A 16259-nucleotide genomic window follows, 5' to 3' on the forward strand; every position below is an offset into this window, starting at 1 on the left:
TACTCCATAGTATAAGTGTTTAGTGGTTTTATAAATTTTAAAATATGGTGCCCACTTGACATTATTTCTAAACCTAAAGTGTTGTGCATTATTTTGTACACACGCTCGGTCGCACCATAGTTTTGGCGCCGTTGCCGGGGATCTAACGGTTTTGAAGAATTGAATTAAACATTAGTTCTTTGTTGATTGTCTACTTTTAAGTCATTTTAATTTTTAATTTTTTTTATTATTTGATTTGTCAATTAGGTACTTGAAGCAAAGTGGAGCAAACGCTGGACTTAGAAGCAATTAAAAAAATTTTGAAGTTGCTTAAGGACCATCTGTAAGTTCTCTTTAATTTTAGTACTTTAATTGTATACCAATTTGCATGCTTTGGACAGCCCAAGTGGAGGCTTAAATTGAATTGTTTTATTTTTAAGTCCAAGCATACCTTCTTGTAGAAGGCATCGGCCCGTGTGGAGGCATTTATTTGTTTTAAGTGCATTGATATTATTGAGGAGTTTGGGAACATCGTATGTGGAGGTTGAAATTTTGAAATGTTGGTGTGTTGACTTGTTCTAGTGCATGCATGGTCGTAGATCACTTAATCGTCCTCTTGCTCCTGTAAATCAAAATCTCAAAATTTTTCTTCGGCGTTTAAGAAGTAGTACTAGGGATAGTCATCTTAATCTTTTAAATTTTGATCTTCCATCACCTTTAATGGAAGATCCAATTGAAGATCCCATTGTAGATCTTGGTCATGTGGATCATAATGGTGTGCACCACCCACCACAAGTTCATATTATGGATCCTCAAGGTGTGCATCCACCCTTGGGAATGCCACAACCAGTTAATCATGCGGTGCAACAACCTAATCTAGGGATGCCAAAGCCAAATGTTGTTCCCCCAATTGGTGAGCAACAACAACAATATGTTCAAATGGCATACCCTCAACAAGGTCAAATGGCATATCATCAACAAGGTCAAATGCCATATCCTCCTCTCAATCCTCTCAATCCTCCAATGGTCCTTAGGGATCGTTACACTCCAAATCAATATAATGCACCTACTTGCATTCAATTGCCAAATTTTCGTGCTCATCATTATGAGATTAAGGCTTCCACCATTAACATGTGCCCCCTTTTCTATGGGTTGAGCAATGAAGAGCCTTAAAAACATTTAGATGAGTTCTTGGAAGTTTGTTCCACCGTGAAAATCACGGATGTTCCGGAAGAAGTCCTAAAAATGAAGCTTTTCCCTTTCACTCTTCGGGATAAAGCTAAATATTGGTTCAACAACTTGCGGCCAAATACAATCACCTCTTGGGCACAATTGCAACAAGAGTTCTTAAAAAAGTATTACCCCGCAAGTCGAACTGATGCCATGAGAACTTCCATTCGTGAATTTAAACAACAAGAAGGAGAACCCCTTCATGAAGCATGGGAACGTTTGAATGACTTGCTACGGAAGTGTCCACATCATGACATTCCTAAGTGGCAATTAGTTCAATGTTTCTTTTCAAGTTTATCCGATGCCAATAAGGGCATTGTTGATGCTTCTTGTGGCGGAAGCTACATTGAAAGAAATGAAGACGAAATTTGGCAACTTTTCGAAAAAATGAGTGAAAACTCAATGCATAGATCTTCATCTTCTAGGGGTAGTCACCTAGCACATATGGGAGGAAAGAAAGCTATAAATCAAATAGACTCTTCCATGGAAATTGCCGCTGAGGTCAAAAATCTTACTCAAAGGTTTGATACATTCCTTTTGAATCAAGGTCCGGCAACTCAATCATATCCTCACCATTCCAATGAAATGTGCATGACTTGTTCTAGTTACACTCACCATACTTCAAATTGCCCTCTTGGACAAATTATACCAAGTGAGTCTCAAGAACAAGCAAATGCTGCTTTCATTCATCAAGGGAACAACCCTTATTCCAATACTTACAATCCGGGGTGGAAAAATCGTCCTAACTTTGCATGGAGAAATCAAGGAGACGGTGCAAACCCTCCTCAAACTCAAGGTTACCAAGCAAAGTATGTTCCCCCACATCTCCAAAATCAAAATCAGAATTCTCAAGGTTACCGTCCTTCATTTTATCCTCAGAATTCTCAATCCTATTCTCAACCTCAAGCATCAAATTCTCAATCTTACTCTAATCCAAATCAAGCGCCTCCTAAAAGTTCCGCTTTTGAGGACAAAGTCTTGCAAGCTTTAGGTAATCTTCAAAAAGATAATCAACTGTTTCATTCTCACTCTCAATCAATTGCAAAGCTTGAAGCTCAAATTGGGCAATTAGCTAATTCTTTAAATGTGAGAGAGAAAGGTAAGTTGCCTAGTCAAACTGAGACCAATCCTAAAGGGCAATTTATGGCGCAATCAAGTCCTTCATCAGAATTTTTTGGAAATGAGCAAGTTCAAGCAATTACTACCTTAAGGAGTGGTAGGAAAGTGGATAATAAGGTAGAGGTACCTAAGGAGGATAATGAATTGGCACAACCAAGTGGTTGCATCCATCCCATTCCAAATTCTATTCCAATTTCCTTAGATGCTAATGGTTCCAAAAAGGACATTCCATCATCTTCATCATTATCTCCCCAATTAAAGAAGCCTTATGAGCCAAAAGCTCCATTTCCTCAAGCTTTGAGAGAGACTTCATCATTTGGGAGACAAGAAGGAAAAATTCATGATATGATGGAAGTGTTTAAACAAGTGAAAATCAATCTTCCTCTTCTAGATGCAATTAGGCAAATTCCACCATATGCAAAGTTCTTAAAGGACTTGTGCACACAAAAGAGGAAGAGTAAGGGAAGGGACCTTAAGAAAGTGCTTTTAACAGAACAAGTGAGTTCCATCATTCTTTCTAACACTCCTCCTAAGTTCAAGGATCCGGGTGCTCCGACTATTTCTTGTGTTATTGGAAACCAAGAGGTTCGTAGAGCTCTCCTTGATTTAGGTGCAAGTATCAATCTCATTCCATACTCTGTTTACTTGCAGTTAGGGTTAAGGGACTTGAAGCCAACATCGGTAGTAATCCAACTAGCCGATAGATCAATTAAGAAACCAAGGGGAATTGTTGAGGATATTCTAATTAAGGTTGATAAATTTTATTTCCCGGTTGATTTTGTGGTACTAGATACTGAGCCAGTCCCTAATCTCACCAATCACATTCCAGTCATCCTAGGAAGGCCATTCCTTGCCACTGCCAATGCCACCATTAATTGTAGATCTGGCATTATGGATATCTCATTTGGCAACATGATGGTTAAGCTTAATGTATTCAATGCGAGTCAACATCCCACAGATGAAGACGAGTGTTTCCTAGTGGATGTCTTGGATGAAACCATAGAGGAGACTCTTCCCTCTATTCTATCTAAAGACCCTCTTGAGGCGTGCCTTTGTGAAATGTTTGAAAGTTGTGGTTTTGACACAGAAGGATCCATAAGTGAGGTGAATGCTTTGATGGACTCTGTGGCCACTTTGGATTACCCACCTTGGAAAAGCAAGAAAGAACCTCTTCCTTCACTCTCTAGTACTCCACCAGTTCCATCTCTCATCTCTCCTCCTATTCTTGAGCTTAAGCCTCTTCCATCAAATCTGAAATACGCCTTCTTAGGCCCAAAAGAGACTCTTCCGGTCATCATTGCTTCCAATCTTGAAAATGACCAAGAGAATGATCTTTTGGAAGTGCTTAAAGCTAACAAAGAAGCCATTGGATGGAGTGTGGCTGACCTAAAAGGCATTGACCCTTCTATTTGTATGCATCGCATACACATGGAAGAGGATGAAAGGCCATTTAGGGATGCTCAAAGGAGATTGAACCCAAATATGAAGGAAGTTGTCATGAAGGAGGTTGTGAAACTTCTAGATGCAGGAATCATTTATCCTATCTCTGATTCCAAATGGGTTAGTCCAACTCAAGTGGTTCCTAAAAAGTCAGGAATCACAGTTGTTGAAAATGCTAAAGGTGATCTTATTTCGAAACGCACCGCCACTTCATGGCGTGTTTGCATAGATTACCGAAAGCTGAATTCTGCCACTAGGAATGACCATTTTCCATTGCCTTTCATTGACCAAATCTTAGAAAGATTGGCTGGGCAACAATACTATTGCTTCCTAGATGGTTACTCGGGGTACAATCAAGTGGCCCTAGATCCATTAGATCAAGAAAAGACCACATTCACATGTCCTTTCGGTACATTTGCTTATCGACGGATGCCTTTCGGATTGTGCAATGCTCCTGCCACTTTCCAAAGGTGTATGATGTCAATTTTTTCGGACATGGTGGAGAAGTATTTAGAAGTCTTCATGGATGACTTCTCGGTTTTTGGGTCCTCATTTGATTCGTCTCTCCAAAATCTTAAAAAAGTGCTTCAAAGATGTCGTGAGACTAATCTTGTGTTAAGTTGGGAAAAAAGCCATTTCATGGTTCAAAAAGGAATCGTGCTTGGACATGTCATCTCTAAAAGAGGAATAGAAGTAGATAGAGCGAAAGTTGAGCTAATTTCTGAATTGTCTCCACCTACTACGGTGAGAGAAATCCGCTCCTTTCTAGGACATGCCGGTTTTTATCGCCGGTTCATCAAAGACTTTAGCAAAATTGCTAGACCCTTGTGCAACCTTCTTGCCAAGGAGACTCCATTTATCTTTGATGAAGCATGCCTAAATGCTTTTCATCAACTTCGTACTCTTCTATCATTCGCTCCCATCATGCAACCTCCAAATTGGTCATTACCATTTGAGATTATGTGTGATGCTTCCGACTTCGCAATGGGTGCTGTTTTGGGGCAAAGGGTAGGTAAACTACCATATGCTATATACTATGCGAGTAAGACTTTCTCAGGTGCCCAATTGAACTATTCTACCACCGAGAAAGAGTTACTTGCTGTAGTATATGCCCTTGATAAATTTCGGTCATATCTCTTAGGATCCAAGGTAATTGTGTTTTCCGATCATGCCGCTCTTAGGCATCTTTTAATGAAAAAGGAAACCAAACCTCGCTTGATAAGATGGATCCTACTTCTTCAAGAATTTGACTTTGAAATCAAGGATAAAAAGGGCTCCGACAATGTCGTTGCCGATCATCTGTCTAGATTAATGGTTGAATCTTCTCCAAATCTTGAAATTCATGAATCATTTCCGGATGAACAACTCTTTCAAATCTCAAATGGGACGTTGCCTTGGTTCGCCGACATTGTTAATTATCTTGTAACCGGCAAACTTCCCATTACTTGGTCAAAACAAGAAAAGGACCGATTCTTTGCTACCATCCGGAAATACTATTGGGAAGATCCCATTCTGTTTCGTTATTGCCCGGATCAAATCATAAGAAGATGTGTGCCGGAAAGTGAAGTTCCGAGCGTCCTAGCGTTTTGTCACACACTTGCTTGTGGTGGGCATTTTAGTGGAAAAAAGACCGCTTTGAAGGTTCTTCAAAGTGGGCTCTTCTGGCCCACTATCCACCGAGATGCCTATAACTTTTGTAAGGTGTGTGTTCGGTGTCAAAAGTTGGGATCAATGTTAAAGAGAGACATGATGCCCTTAACTTCAATCTTTGTAGTTGAAATCTTCGATGTATGGGGCATAGACTTTATGGGACCATTCCCAATGTCTTATGGCTTTCAATACATCCTCGTTGCCGTTGATTATGTTTCAAAGTGGGTTAAGGCTTGTGCTACCAAAATGAATGACCACTCCGTGGTAATTGCATTCGTTAAATCAAATATCTTTGCTCGTTTTGGTATGCCAAGGGCTATGATAAGTGATGGAGGAAAACATTTCTGTAATCAATTCTTGAAGCAACTTTTCTTGAAATACTCCGTCACACATAAAGTGGCCACTCCCTACCATCCCCAAACAAGTGGGCAAGTCGAGGTGTCAAATAGGGAAATCAAGCATATTCTTGAGAAAACTGTCAATCCGACCCGAAAAGATTGGTCAAGAAAATTGAACGATGCTTTGTGGGCTTACCGGACAGCTTACAAGACTCCAATAGGCATGTCTCCATATAGACTTGTTTATGGGAAGCCTTGTCATCTTCCGGTTGAGCTAGAACACAAAGCACTTTGGGCAATAAAAAGGCTCAACTTTGATCTTGATAAGGCTGGAAATGACCGTTTACTCCAACTCAATGAGCTAGAGGAATTGAGAAATGATGCCTATGATAGTTCAAAATTTTACAAGGCAAGGACAAAAGCATTTCATGATAAACATATTGTGAAAAAGTCCTTTGAAGCCGGTCAAAAGGCTTGGTTATTCAACTCTAGGCTCAAATTTTTCCCTGGAAAACTTCGAACCAAATGGGAAGGCCCTTATCAAATTATCTCCGTCTCACCTCATTGATAGACAAAATTAATGGTCAAAGGCTTAAACCATACATTGATGGACAAAATTTTCAAAGAAATGTGGAATCTGCCCTCTTGGTAGATCCCATTTACTTTGAAGATTGAGAACATCTCACGTCTTTCTAGCGACGTTAAACACTAGTTGTATCGAGTTTCTCTTTCGTTGCATTTTAATTTTCATTTTATTATTATTTTATTTCTATTTTTCCTTTTGTACATTTATGCATTTTTAAATTTAAAAAAAAAAAAAAAAAAAAAAAAAATTGTAAATGAGTAATGTAGGTTGGTGTTTGATTTTATTTCTATTTTATTATTATTATTTTTGTATATATTTCATGTTAATTTTGATTTATTCAAAAACATAAAAAAAAAATTTTTTTAAAAAGTATTAATTAGTATAGGTTGATAAGTGATTTTATTTCAATTTTATTTATTATTATTTTTATTTTATTTTTTATCTATTTTTCATTTTAGTGTATATATTCTTTTTAGTTTTGTTTAGTTTTATTTTTTTTTGTCTATTTTATTTATTTTATTTATTTTTATTATTATTATTATTATTTTTTTTTAAAAAAAAAAAATTTGAAAAATTGAAAAAAAAAAGGAAAAAAGAAATATCGATCCCCAAAATGGGTAGGAGATCGATCCCATTTTCTTGGCAGAGAACAACAAAAAAATAAGCCAAGTGGATTGATCCCCCGTCCAAAGGGATCGATCCCATTTTACTTATGTTTCTCCCTTCTCATTAAACAGTGAAGCGGACATTTTTTGCCTAAAATTATCGATCCCCCATCAAAGCAGATCGATCGCACCTTATTCCTTGAAACCACCAATACATTCCTCTCTTCTGTTGCTTGAAATTCTGCTTCTTCCCCCAAAAATCTTTAAACCCAATTTCATTGTCCAACCCTCACGGTTCGCTCTTCTCTTCTCGCGGCTGTTCATAGTTCTTCTCCGGCGTCGAGGCTGAGTTTTTCCAGCGATTTAGGCTGGTGTTCTCCAGCGATCAAGGCTGTTTCGGCCTTTATTTTTTCGGCGTCAGATCTGGGTCACGGCTATTTCATATGCCGGCGAGACCCAGCAGTGGATTCGCAGCTGGGTTCATCTTTCCGGCGATCTGTTTCGTCATCCGATGACGCGGTTGTTCGTTGCTTTCCGGCGTCGCATCTGGGTTCGTCTTTCCGATGCCGTTTGCCATTTTCTGGGTTCGTTAGCCGGTAATTCCGGCTGGTGGGTTCGCGGCTCGTTATTCTCCAGCGAGGTCGCGGCTGCATCGGCATCATATTCCAGCGATCTCGGCTTCATCGGCGTCCCTTTTCTTCCAGCGATCGCGGCTGGTTTACGGCTGCATCGGCGTCGTCTCTCCAGCGATTGCTGCTGGTTCGTCCAACGGCATAGCGGCTGGGTTCTTCTCCGATCGCTGCTGGGTCGCTGTTCTCCGGCGAATTTCGGTTGCGTCTCGCCGGCGGCTTTTGATTAGGCTTTCTCCGGCGACCTCGTGTTAAAAAAAAAAAATGGTGTCTGAGCCATTTTTCCGGCGTCGCAACTGGGTTCATTTTTCCGGCGTCGCAGGTTCGTTTCTCTCTGGCGATCTCGGCTTGGTTTCGCCGGCGAACAAGGCTGGTTCTTCTCCGGCCACGATTTCCGGCGGTTGGTTCTTCCAACAGCGGTCGCGGCTGTTCATCTTCTCCGGCGAGCTTTTGGCTTCGCCGTTCCAATTGATACATAAAAAAAAAAAAAAAAAAAAAAGAAAAAAAGAAAAGAGAAATTAAAATAATAAAAAAAAACAAAAAAAAATAATAATAAAAACATAACATAAAAATTTTAATAATTAAAAAGTATATATATATATATATATATATATATATGTTATGTTTTTATTATTATTTTTTTTTTTTTTGAATTGATTTATTAAAACAAAAGTAGATAAAAAAATAAAAAAATAAAAAAAAAAAAAAGAGTAGCATTGATGTTTAAAAAAAAAAAAAGCTAAGTAGAATTTGTAGTAGTGTTTTTAGTTATTTAATTCTTTATTTATTTTTGATAAAAATAAAAACAATATTAAAATAAAATAAAATAAAATTTCAGTACCATTCTGTCTTGCTAGAGACGTTAAACTTAGCCCATTTTTCTTATTTTATTTTGTTGGTTGTATATACATGTTCTTTTCCTTTGTAAAAAAAAAAAAAAAAAAAAATTATATTTATTTCTTTTTAGTTTAGTATATATTTTTTCTTTTTAGTTTAGAATATTTTTCTTTGTGTTAAAAAAAAAAAAAAAAACTGGGAGATCAATCCCATTCTTGAAATATATATATAAAAAAAAAAAACATATCACAAAAATATGTGTCCCCATTATGCCCTTCTGCTTAGTTATGCATGTTTTCATCTTTTACAAAGGGCTTGATATCATATCTCTTTACATCTTATTCTATATTGTTTTGGAATGTATGCTTTACTTATCCCATTTGATATTTGATGTGAGTTGCTAGTGTGGCTTTTCTAGTAGGTTTTTGCATCCAAGTTTGGGGGAGACCTCTTTCGTCATGGATCATTGCCGGGCGTCATTAACTTTTGCCATCACGGTATACTCTTTTCATTTCTTTCATTGTTCTCATTGCACATTGAGGACAATGTGCAGTTTAAGTTTGGGGGTAAAGTAGTTTTGTTACATTCTACTTTAAGTTGAGTTTTAAATGCATGATTGAGATTTGAGATATATTTGGCAATGATTTTGAACTTTTGAAGCATAGTGCCTTTAAGAAACAAGTTGTTAGAGTCTAATACTTCTTGTATGCTCTAGGATGCCATTTAGGGGTAAATTTTAATTTTTGACATCATGTTTGCTTTTGTGGTACACATCATCTTGTTGGCTGAAAATGCTTTGAGAGTTGATTCTAGAATTCTACATTTGCACTTGCGCACACTAGCATTCAATTTGTGGGGTACATGCTTAGTTGATTATTGTCTTGGTTTGTTCCAATTGAGCTAGTATGCTTTGAAAGCTTTCATTCTTGATAAAATAACATTGCAAAGAAAAGAAAGAAATAAATTAAAAAAAAAAAAAAAAAATTGCATTCTTTCAACATGTCTACTGATTAAAAAGGAAGACAAGGGAAGAATGTAAGATGTATGATTAGTTTGAGTTCATAGCCTAGCCATTCCGAGTCATTACGCCCTTAGGAGTGTCTTTACACTTAACGCCCTAAGACCATCTGGTTTGGGAGTCGTTGGCTCAACGCTTGTTACATGGGGTGATTAGAGAGCTTAAGGAACTTGGACATTGCACATGGTCATACATAAAAATAAAAAATAAATAAAAAATGAAATCAATAAAAAAAAAAAAAAAAAAAAAGAATGTTTGATTAAATAACAAGGTTCATTCAATGTCTTGATGTCTGGTACTATATCTGCATGCTAGTTTGAGGGTAAGGCTATGCCATTACTTTGATTTGCTAGGATAGCAACACATTTTGATGCCGGTTCACTTAAAAGGATGATAGAATTGATTCAATTTGCATGATTAATTGATTGATGTGTGGAGGACCGTTTTTGCTTACATGATGTTGAAACGTTGATAATAGCTTAGAAATGGCAGAAATTTGCATACTTGAGGTAGTCTACTTTCAACACTTGTTTAATATGTGTCGTTACTTCTCAAGTAAGAAAGAGCTGTTGATGTTTGTGGGTACCATTTCTGTAAACCCTCACGAGACTTCACTCGTCCACTAGGGGTAACCTAGGGGTTTAAAAGGCTTGTTGCATATGCTAAATGCAACCGCGATCCCTACGAAAGTGGTGTTATCTTTATTTGTTTTATTAGTTCATAGTTGTATCTATGTTTATTTCATTTCCATACTGTAGTTCATTGCTAGGGACTAGCAATATCTAAGTTTGGGGGCGTGATAAGTGCTTAAATGTTGCACATTTCAGCACCTAAATTAAGGTATTTTAGTCTTTGCATCTATCTTAATTTTATGTTTTAGTCATAATTTATGTTTATGTGTATTTCAGGGTAATAAAGTTAAAATGAGCTAAGAACGGTCCAATTAAGCCTTTTTGAAGTTAAGCAAAGATTTTCAGACAATGGCACAAAGCGGTCAATTTCGGGCCTTTGATGATGTTCCCAAAGATGGAGAAGCAAACCAAATAGCCCGGGGCAAAAATGGAGCTGAATAAGGCTTAAAGGAATTTGTCAACTCTGGGGGGATCGATCCCCAAGGTGGGGGGATCGATCCCCCAGGACTTAGCAACATTACAATTTTTATTTAATTTTTGGGCTCATTTTGGGAACTGTTGGGCTTTAATGAGATTGTTACTTAAGGCCCGGTGAGCCATTAGATTAGGGTTAGTTTTAGTTTTTATTTAGGTAAAGATTATTAGAGAAAAAAATTAAGTTTTATTTTATTATTTTTTTTCTGTATCGTAGTATCGTATTTTCTCTCTGGAAAAACACGCGAAAAAAAAGAAAAAGTAAGAACAGGTTAGGGTTTGGAAGAAAAGTTCAGAGAAGATGAAGCAGATGATGGGGATTGTCCTGTCTTCGACTCCATCGACCATGAGTGGCTAATTCTTCTACTTAGGGTTGGATAAACCCTAAGCATGTAACCTATTCTCTCTCTCTTTTCATACTTTTTGGGGATTAATTTATGTAATTAGTGTATAGTCTTGAATATGATGAATTAAATTCTTCCAATTGATTATCTGTATTAATCTCATATTGTCTGATGTGTGGTTAATTGATAAACAAATTTTACACATGAATTCTTTGTTAATTGATTCTTGTGATGGCTATGCATGGTATTGCTTAGTTGTAATTGTGTTTCAAATTGATGAAAAATGCTTCCATTTGATGGATGGTACTACGTGTTTAAGTTAATTTGTTGTCTAATTAGTTTTAAATTCATGTTTAATTAGTTTAATTTAAGTTTAATTAATTTAATTGCAATTCAATTATTATTAAATAAACCATCCATACTTATGTTTGAATTTCATACTTTTTGTCACAATTGCATTATCTTCTAAATTAATGTGTGTTAAATTTGAAACTTGGATTGATAAATCATGCTTTGAATGAGTGAATTGCACTACACTTAGTTTAATTGTCATCAGGTAGTTGATTCATGCTTGAAATTGATGGTTTACACTTTTTATTGCACTTGTTAGCCACATATAGATTACATAGTATTATTTCCCCAATTAGTTGAAAGTGAGTGAGTTAGGGAATGTGCTTAGTGGTGAATCCTACACCCTAAGTCTCTTTCCAATCTCTTAAACTCTATTTCTTTATTGCAATCATTTAGTTTAAAATTAGTTTTAATCACAAACAAAACCCTTTTGGCAATCACATAAGCACTAAAGTAGAATTCAATTCTGGAAAACCTATAATTGTTTAGATCTCTTAGGACGATCCCTGCTCACTTCATACTCTATAGTATAAGTGTTTAGTGGTTTTATAAATTTTAAAATATGGTGCCCACTTGACATTATTTCTAAACCTAAAGTGTTGTGCATTATTTTGTACACACGCTCGGTCGCACCAAATATAAAAGATTAACACCAACTCTACAACTCTAACACTCTGGATCCTTTGCACCAGATTATCAAATAATTATCTCTCAATCAATGATCTAACATTCAAGTACTAATGTACTCATGTATATGTCAATCAGTACTAAAAACTCTAAATAACAATTTATAATTTAATCAATAGATGTTACTTTCATGGATCAACCCATAATACAAGATTAAAATCCCAGAATAAGTATACCCACGATCATGAGTTTATAATTAATTCATAGATAATCATCTTACTATCAATCACATAAAAAAAAAAAAAAAATACAAGATATAAGTAAGAATTAACTTGCCTGAATTGCAATCACCACCATTTGAGCTTTTTCTCGCTTTCCAACAACAAACACGTAAAAAAATCATCGGAATAACAACGTACGTAAAAAAAACTAAACTGAATACATAACTAAGTTTAGATATATAACCAGCAGTTGAGTTCCATAAGGACTCTTTTAAAAAAACAAACTAAACTGAATTATAGCGTTATCTCCGTCAAATAATCTACGTCAAATAAGCTAGTCAAATAACCTACCTCATTTCGTAGGCTCTATCTCTTTTTATATATATATATATATATATAACACGAATCTTTAAAAAAAAAAATCGTGGTTGTTACAATTCTTCATTTACTTAATAATTCTTGTTCTTCAGTTTCAATGCAATCAGCCTACCATCGCTAATGTTGTGGTTGTAATTTGATGAGATATATACATGCAAGTTCTGATTCTATCAAATATTAAATAGATGTACTGATTTTAATTTGAGTAATGATATTATGTTAGATTGTTTAGACCGAATAGTCCAAACTTTTTATTTTTTTACACCTGTATTGACTAATCAATTGTTTTTCTATTATAAAAAATTGTATTTTGCATGTTAAGAGAAAACCCTTTGAAAGAGTCAAAATTTACAATTGATGCCACTAACCACGAGCGTCAATTCATATGCCTTTTGATGTCAAATTTGCATATGCTATATGTAATTACATTTACTTGCTCTAAAAACTAATAAGATATACTAATAACTTTTCTATAAAAAGTAATTCAAAAAAAAAAAAAAAAAAAAAAAAAAATGTACTTACCCGGCCCAGTTTTCTTTTCTATAAAAAGTAATTCAAAAAAAAAAAAAAAAAAAAAATGTACTTACCCGGCCCAGAGAAAACTGACTAATGAGATTTACATATATCAAATGATATCATGACGTGGTGCAATTTATTATTTTGAGCAAAATTTATAAACGAAATATTGATAATAATAATAAAAAAATAACCGAATTATACACTTTTTATTATTAAAAAAAATTAACTGAATTATACACAATTTATTATAAAAACAATTAACGGAATTATACACTATTTATTATAAAAAAAATTCACTGCATTATACACTATTTATTCATAGGGTTTTCTAAAGAAAAAATTATTATATATATATATATTAAGTTTTCACTTAAATTATAACTTGTATCAACTCATTTTTTTAATATGAACATTTCTCATTTGTTTATGATTCAAGTACGATTTATTTTGTAAAAAAAAAAAAGAAAAAAAGTACCATTAACTTTAAAAAAAAAATTAATGTATCATTATATTTTATTAATTTTTAGAGGAATTAAATCCATTTAGATGGGGGACATGCAAATTTGACATCAAAAGGAAATATAAATTCATGCTTTAGCATCATTCTTTTATGGTTAGTGGCATCAAGTATAAATTTTAAAAATTCAAAAAAAAAATCTTAACACGCAAAATGCGAGCATTTATTGCGCAAAATAGCCAATACATCATTGTTTCTAGTGGTGAAATAACATCTATCTGCCCTGTGTGTCTTATTGTGGTAATTGTTTTTTAGTAGTCAAGGCTTCAAAATTGCAAAATAAATTCTTTGCGACGACCCAGAAAAATGACCTATTAATTAGTGGGTGGTTGAAGGTAATAGTTTTCAAATGCTGTGGTCCCTTGCTAAGGGTCCTTGTGGAAAAATATGACCTTTTTTGTTAATGGGTGATTGAAGGTTATTGTTTTCAATGTTGTAGTTCCCTTGCTAAGGGAAAAAAAAGGAACACACATTCAATTTTAACTTTTTGAATGAATTGGTGCTGGGCAAGAAAGTGATAGCACGAGAGGCATTTGGGGTTTTTTTTCTTCCCTTTTTTTCTTTTTATCTAATGATAATGAATTTATACTTGTACGTGAAATTCATTATTTTTCTTTTTATTTCTTTATTTATTGTATGGGAATAGTGATTGCATCAGAAGTAGCACATCAAAGTTCACTTTGTGATATGAAATACTGAACAAAATACGTGCTCACGTTTTTTTTAGTGCCAGTTGATGGTCTAATATGGGGTGCAAATGAGGGAAAGGCTTTTTTAATTTTTTAATTTTTAATCTTTTTTTAATTTTTTTATCATCTCGTACTTTGAAAAACGAGAGAGTATATTGCTAGTATCTTTTAAACTATTTCACAATTTCTTATTTGTTTTTTATTCTTCTACCATTTGGGGAGATAAGTTGAAAGGGATTGTTTGGAGGAGCTATGTTTAGGCTACACTGCAATAACCTGTGGTTAGAAAAAATTTCTCACATATCCAATAATGTTTAATGAAAGTGATGATTAAAAAAGGACTAGGTATATTCAAGTAAATTCACTTGATTGAAACAAGAAGATTCTGTACCTTAGTCATTTATAGTTAGATATTATTGAGGAAGTTTAAGATGATGTCTTAAATAATGGGCGTTTCCTATAAAGTAATCCAATACTATCTACAATGTAAATGAGACCATATTGTGATCGAGACATATCTTTCTTAGGGTGGGTGGATGGACCTTATTTTTTTTCCTAAATAAGATGAACCTTATTTGCAAGGTATTACTTATAAATTAAGTCAGCGAATTCGATAGTGGGAGCACAAAAATAACAAAATTTAAGTCACATATTAAAAAAAAATTTGTGACTTAACTTATAAAATATAGCTAAAATTCATTTTTGTTTTTTTTCTTCTTTTGAAAATTCAAGCAATTTGTAACTTTGTATATATTGAAAGTATTGAATTAAGGGCCATTATTAAAGGAAAAAAGATAAAAAAATTAAAGCCTAATAGGCTACAAAAGACAGACGAGGCCCAAATGACATGACTCATTAGAGGTGGTCCAATTGCTAGGCACAGTCCGGTGAAGCAATGCTAGTATTCAGACTCAGACTGACTGTAAATATGTTTATATCAGACCCAAAAAAATTATAAAATTGTCAAAATTTTTGCAATGGGCCCATGAATTAAGGGCCTAATAGGCTACATAAGACAGACGAGGACAGGAAAGGCCCAAATCACACGACTCATTAGAGGTGGTCCAATAGCCATTGGGTTAATGACTAGGCATAGTCCGGTGAAGCAATGCTAGTCCTCTGCTACAGGCTCTGATTCAGACTCAATCAGCTGTAGAAAGAGAAGTGTCCCTTCCACAACACTCATAATTTGTTGTAGAACCTGACTTTGTGTGGATCAACTCGGCAAATGGTCAAGATTTAATCTACCAAAAAAATTAAAAAAAAAATTGTAGAGATTTTTGCTGACACCAAATGTGGTCAATAGAAGCTCAACAAGGGAACCAGGGAATTCCAGTTCACAATATGATGCGCATCATATATGCATGAATGATCAAATCGGTTGTGAAAACTTGCATGAAATGAAGAGTTGTGATGTTACGTTTAGAAGTACTGAATCAGTGCTTTAAATTTGAAATTGGATAAAATTTAGTTCAAAATTTTAGTTAATATTTTTTTTTAATTTCAAATCCAATGTACTGATTCGATGCTCTTAAATACATAGCTAAATGATTTTCAATATGGGATTTGAAGAGAGAACATAAGTCGACGAAGAAAGGTAATGAATTTTTTTATGAAGGGTTGGAAGTCAGTTTTAGAAAGTAAGCCAACATCTAAAGCTAAGAATCCAATATTACAATTTTAATGGATGGATGGCAACTGGTAATGTATGTAAAATTCAATTCTTAAAATAAATCATTAAGGCGCCCATTTCATATGCACTGGGTAAGTTTGAAGAGAGAGATTGATGAAACTATATACATGATATTATTGAATATTTACTTGTGTTTAAGGCTAGCATATTTATATTGAATATATGATCTAATTTTTTATTTTTATTTTTATTTTTATTTTCTCGGAGAATTGTAAGCATGTTTGCAGTGAGCCCAATAAGTATGGCCCACACAACTTGGAGGCAAGAAACAATAACACAGTAGGCTTTAAAGAGCGTAAAGTGAGCAAAAATCAAAAGGCCCAACATCCAACAGTGGGCCTTTACTGGACTAGTCAATATAACATTTAGTTTGCCTTTCTATT

The 16259-nt window shown here is 34.8% G+C and overlaps 1 protein-coding gene and 1 non-coding gene across 2 annotated transcripts; one reads left to right on the plus strand and one right to left on the minus strand.

The window, feature by feature from the left end:
- Positions 1-1359: 1359 nt before the first annotated feature.
- Positions 1360-1466, minus strand: LOC132315244 (small nucleolar RNA R71). Its single transcript, XR_009483604.1, has one exon. It is a non-coding gene; the product is annotated as a small nucleolar RNA R71 (small nucleolar RNA).
- Positions 1467-3804: 2338 nt separating this feature from the next.
- On the plus strand, positions 3805-7806 carry LOC132314000 (uncharacterized; the record flags this gene model as incomplete). Its single annotated transcript, XM_059812925.1, has 5 exons — positions 3805-3888; positions 4615-4810; positions 5012-5371; positions 5618-5844; positions 7330-7806. Coding segments are annotated over 5 exons (1344 nt in total), but the record flags the coding sequence as incomplete, so codon positions are not given.
- Between the last annotated feature and the right edge of the window lie 8453 nt (positions 7807-16259).

Source organism: Cornus florida, unplaced genomic scaffold (assembly GCF_030987335.1).
Source record: "Cornus florida cultivar Cherokee Brave unplaced genomic scaffold, ASM3098733v1 CherokeeBrave_3.0.0_Hap2_Chr06, whole genome shotgun sequence".
In the NCBI taxonomy this organism is placed as follows: Eukaryota; Viridiplantae; Streptophyta; class Magnoliopsida; order Cornales; family Cornaceae; genus Cornus; species Cornus florida.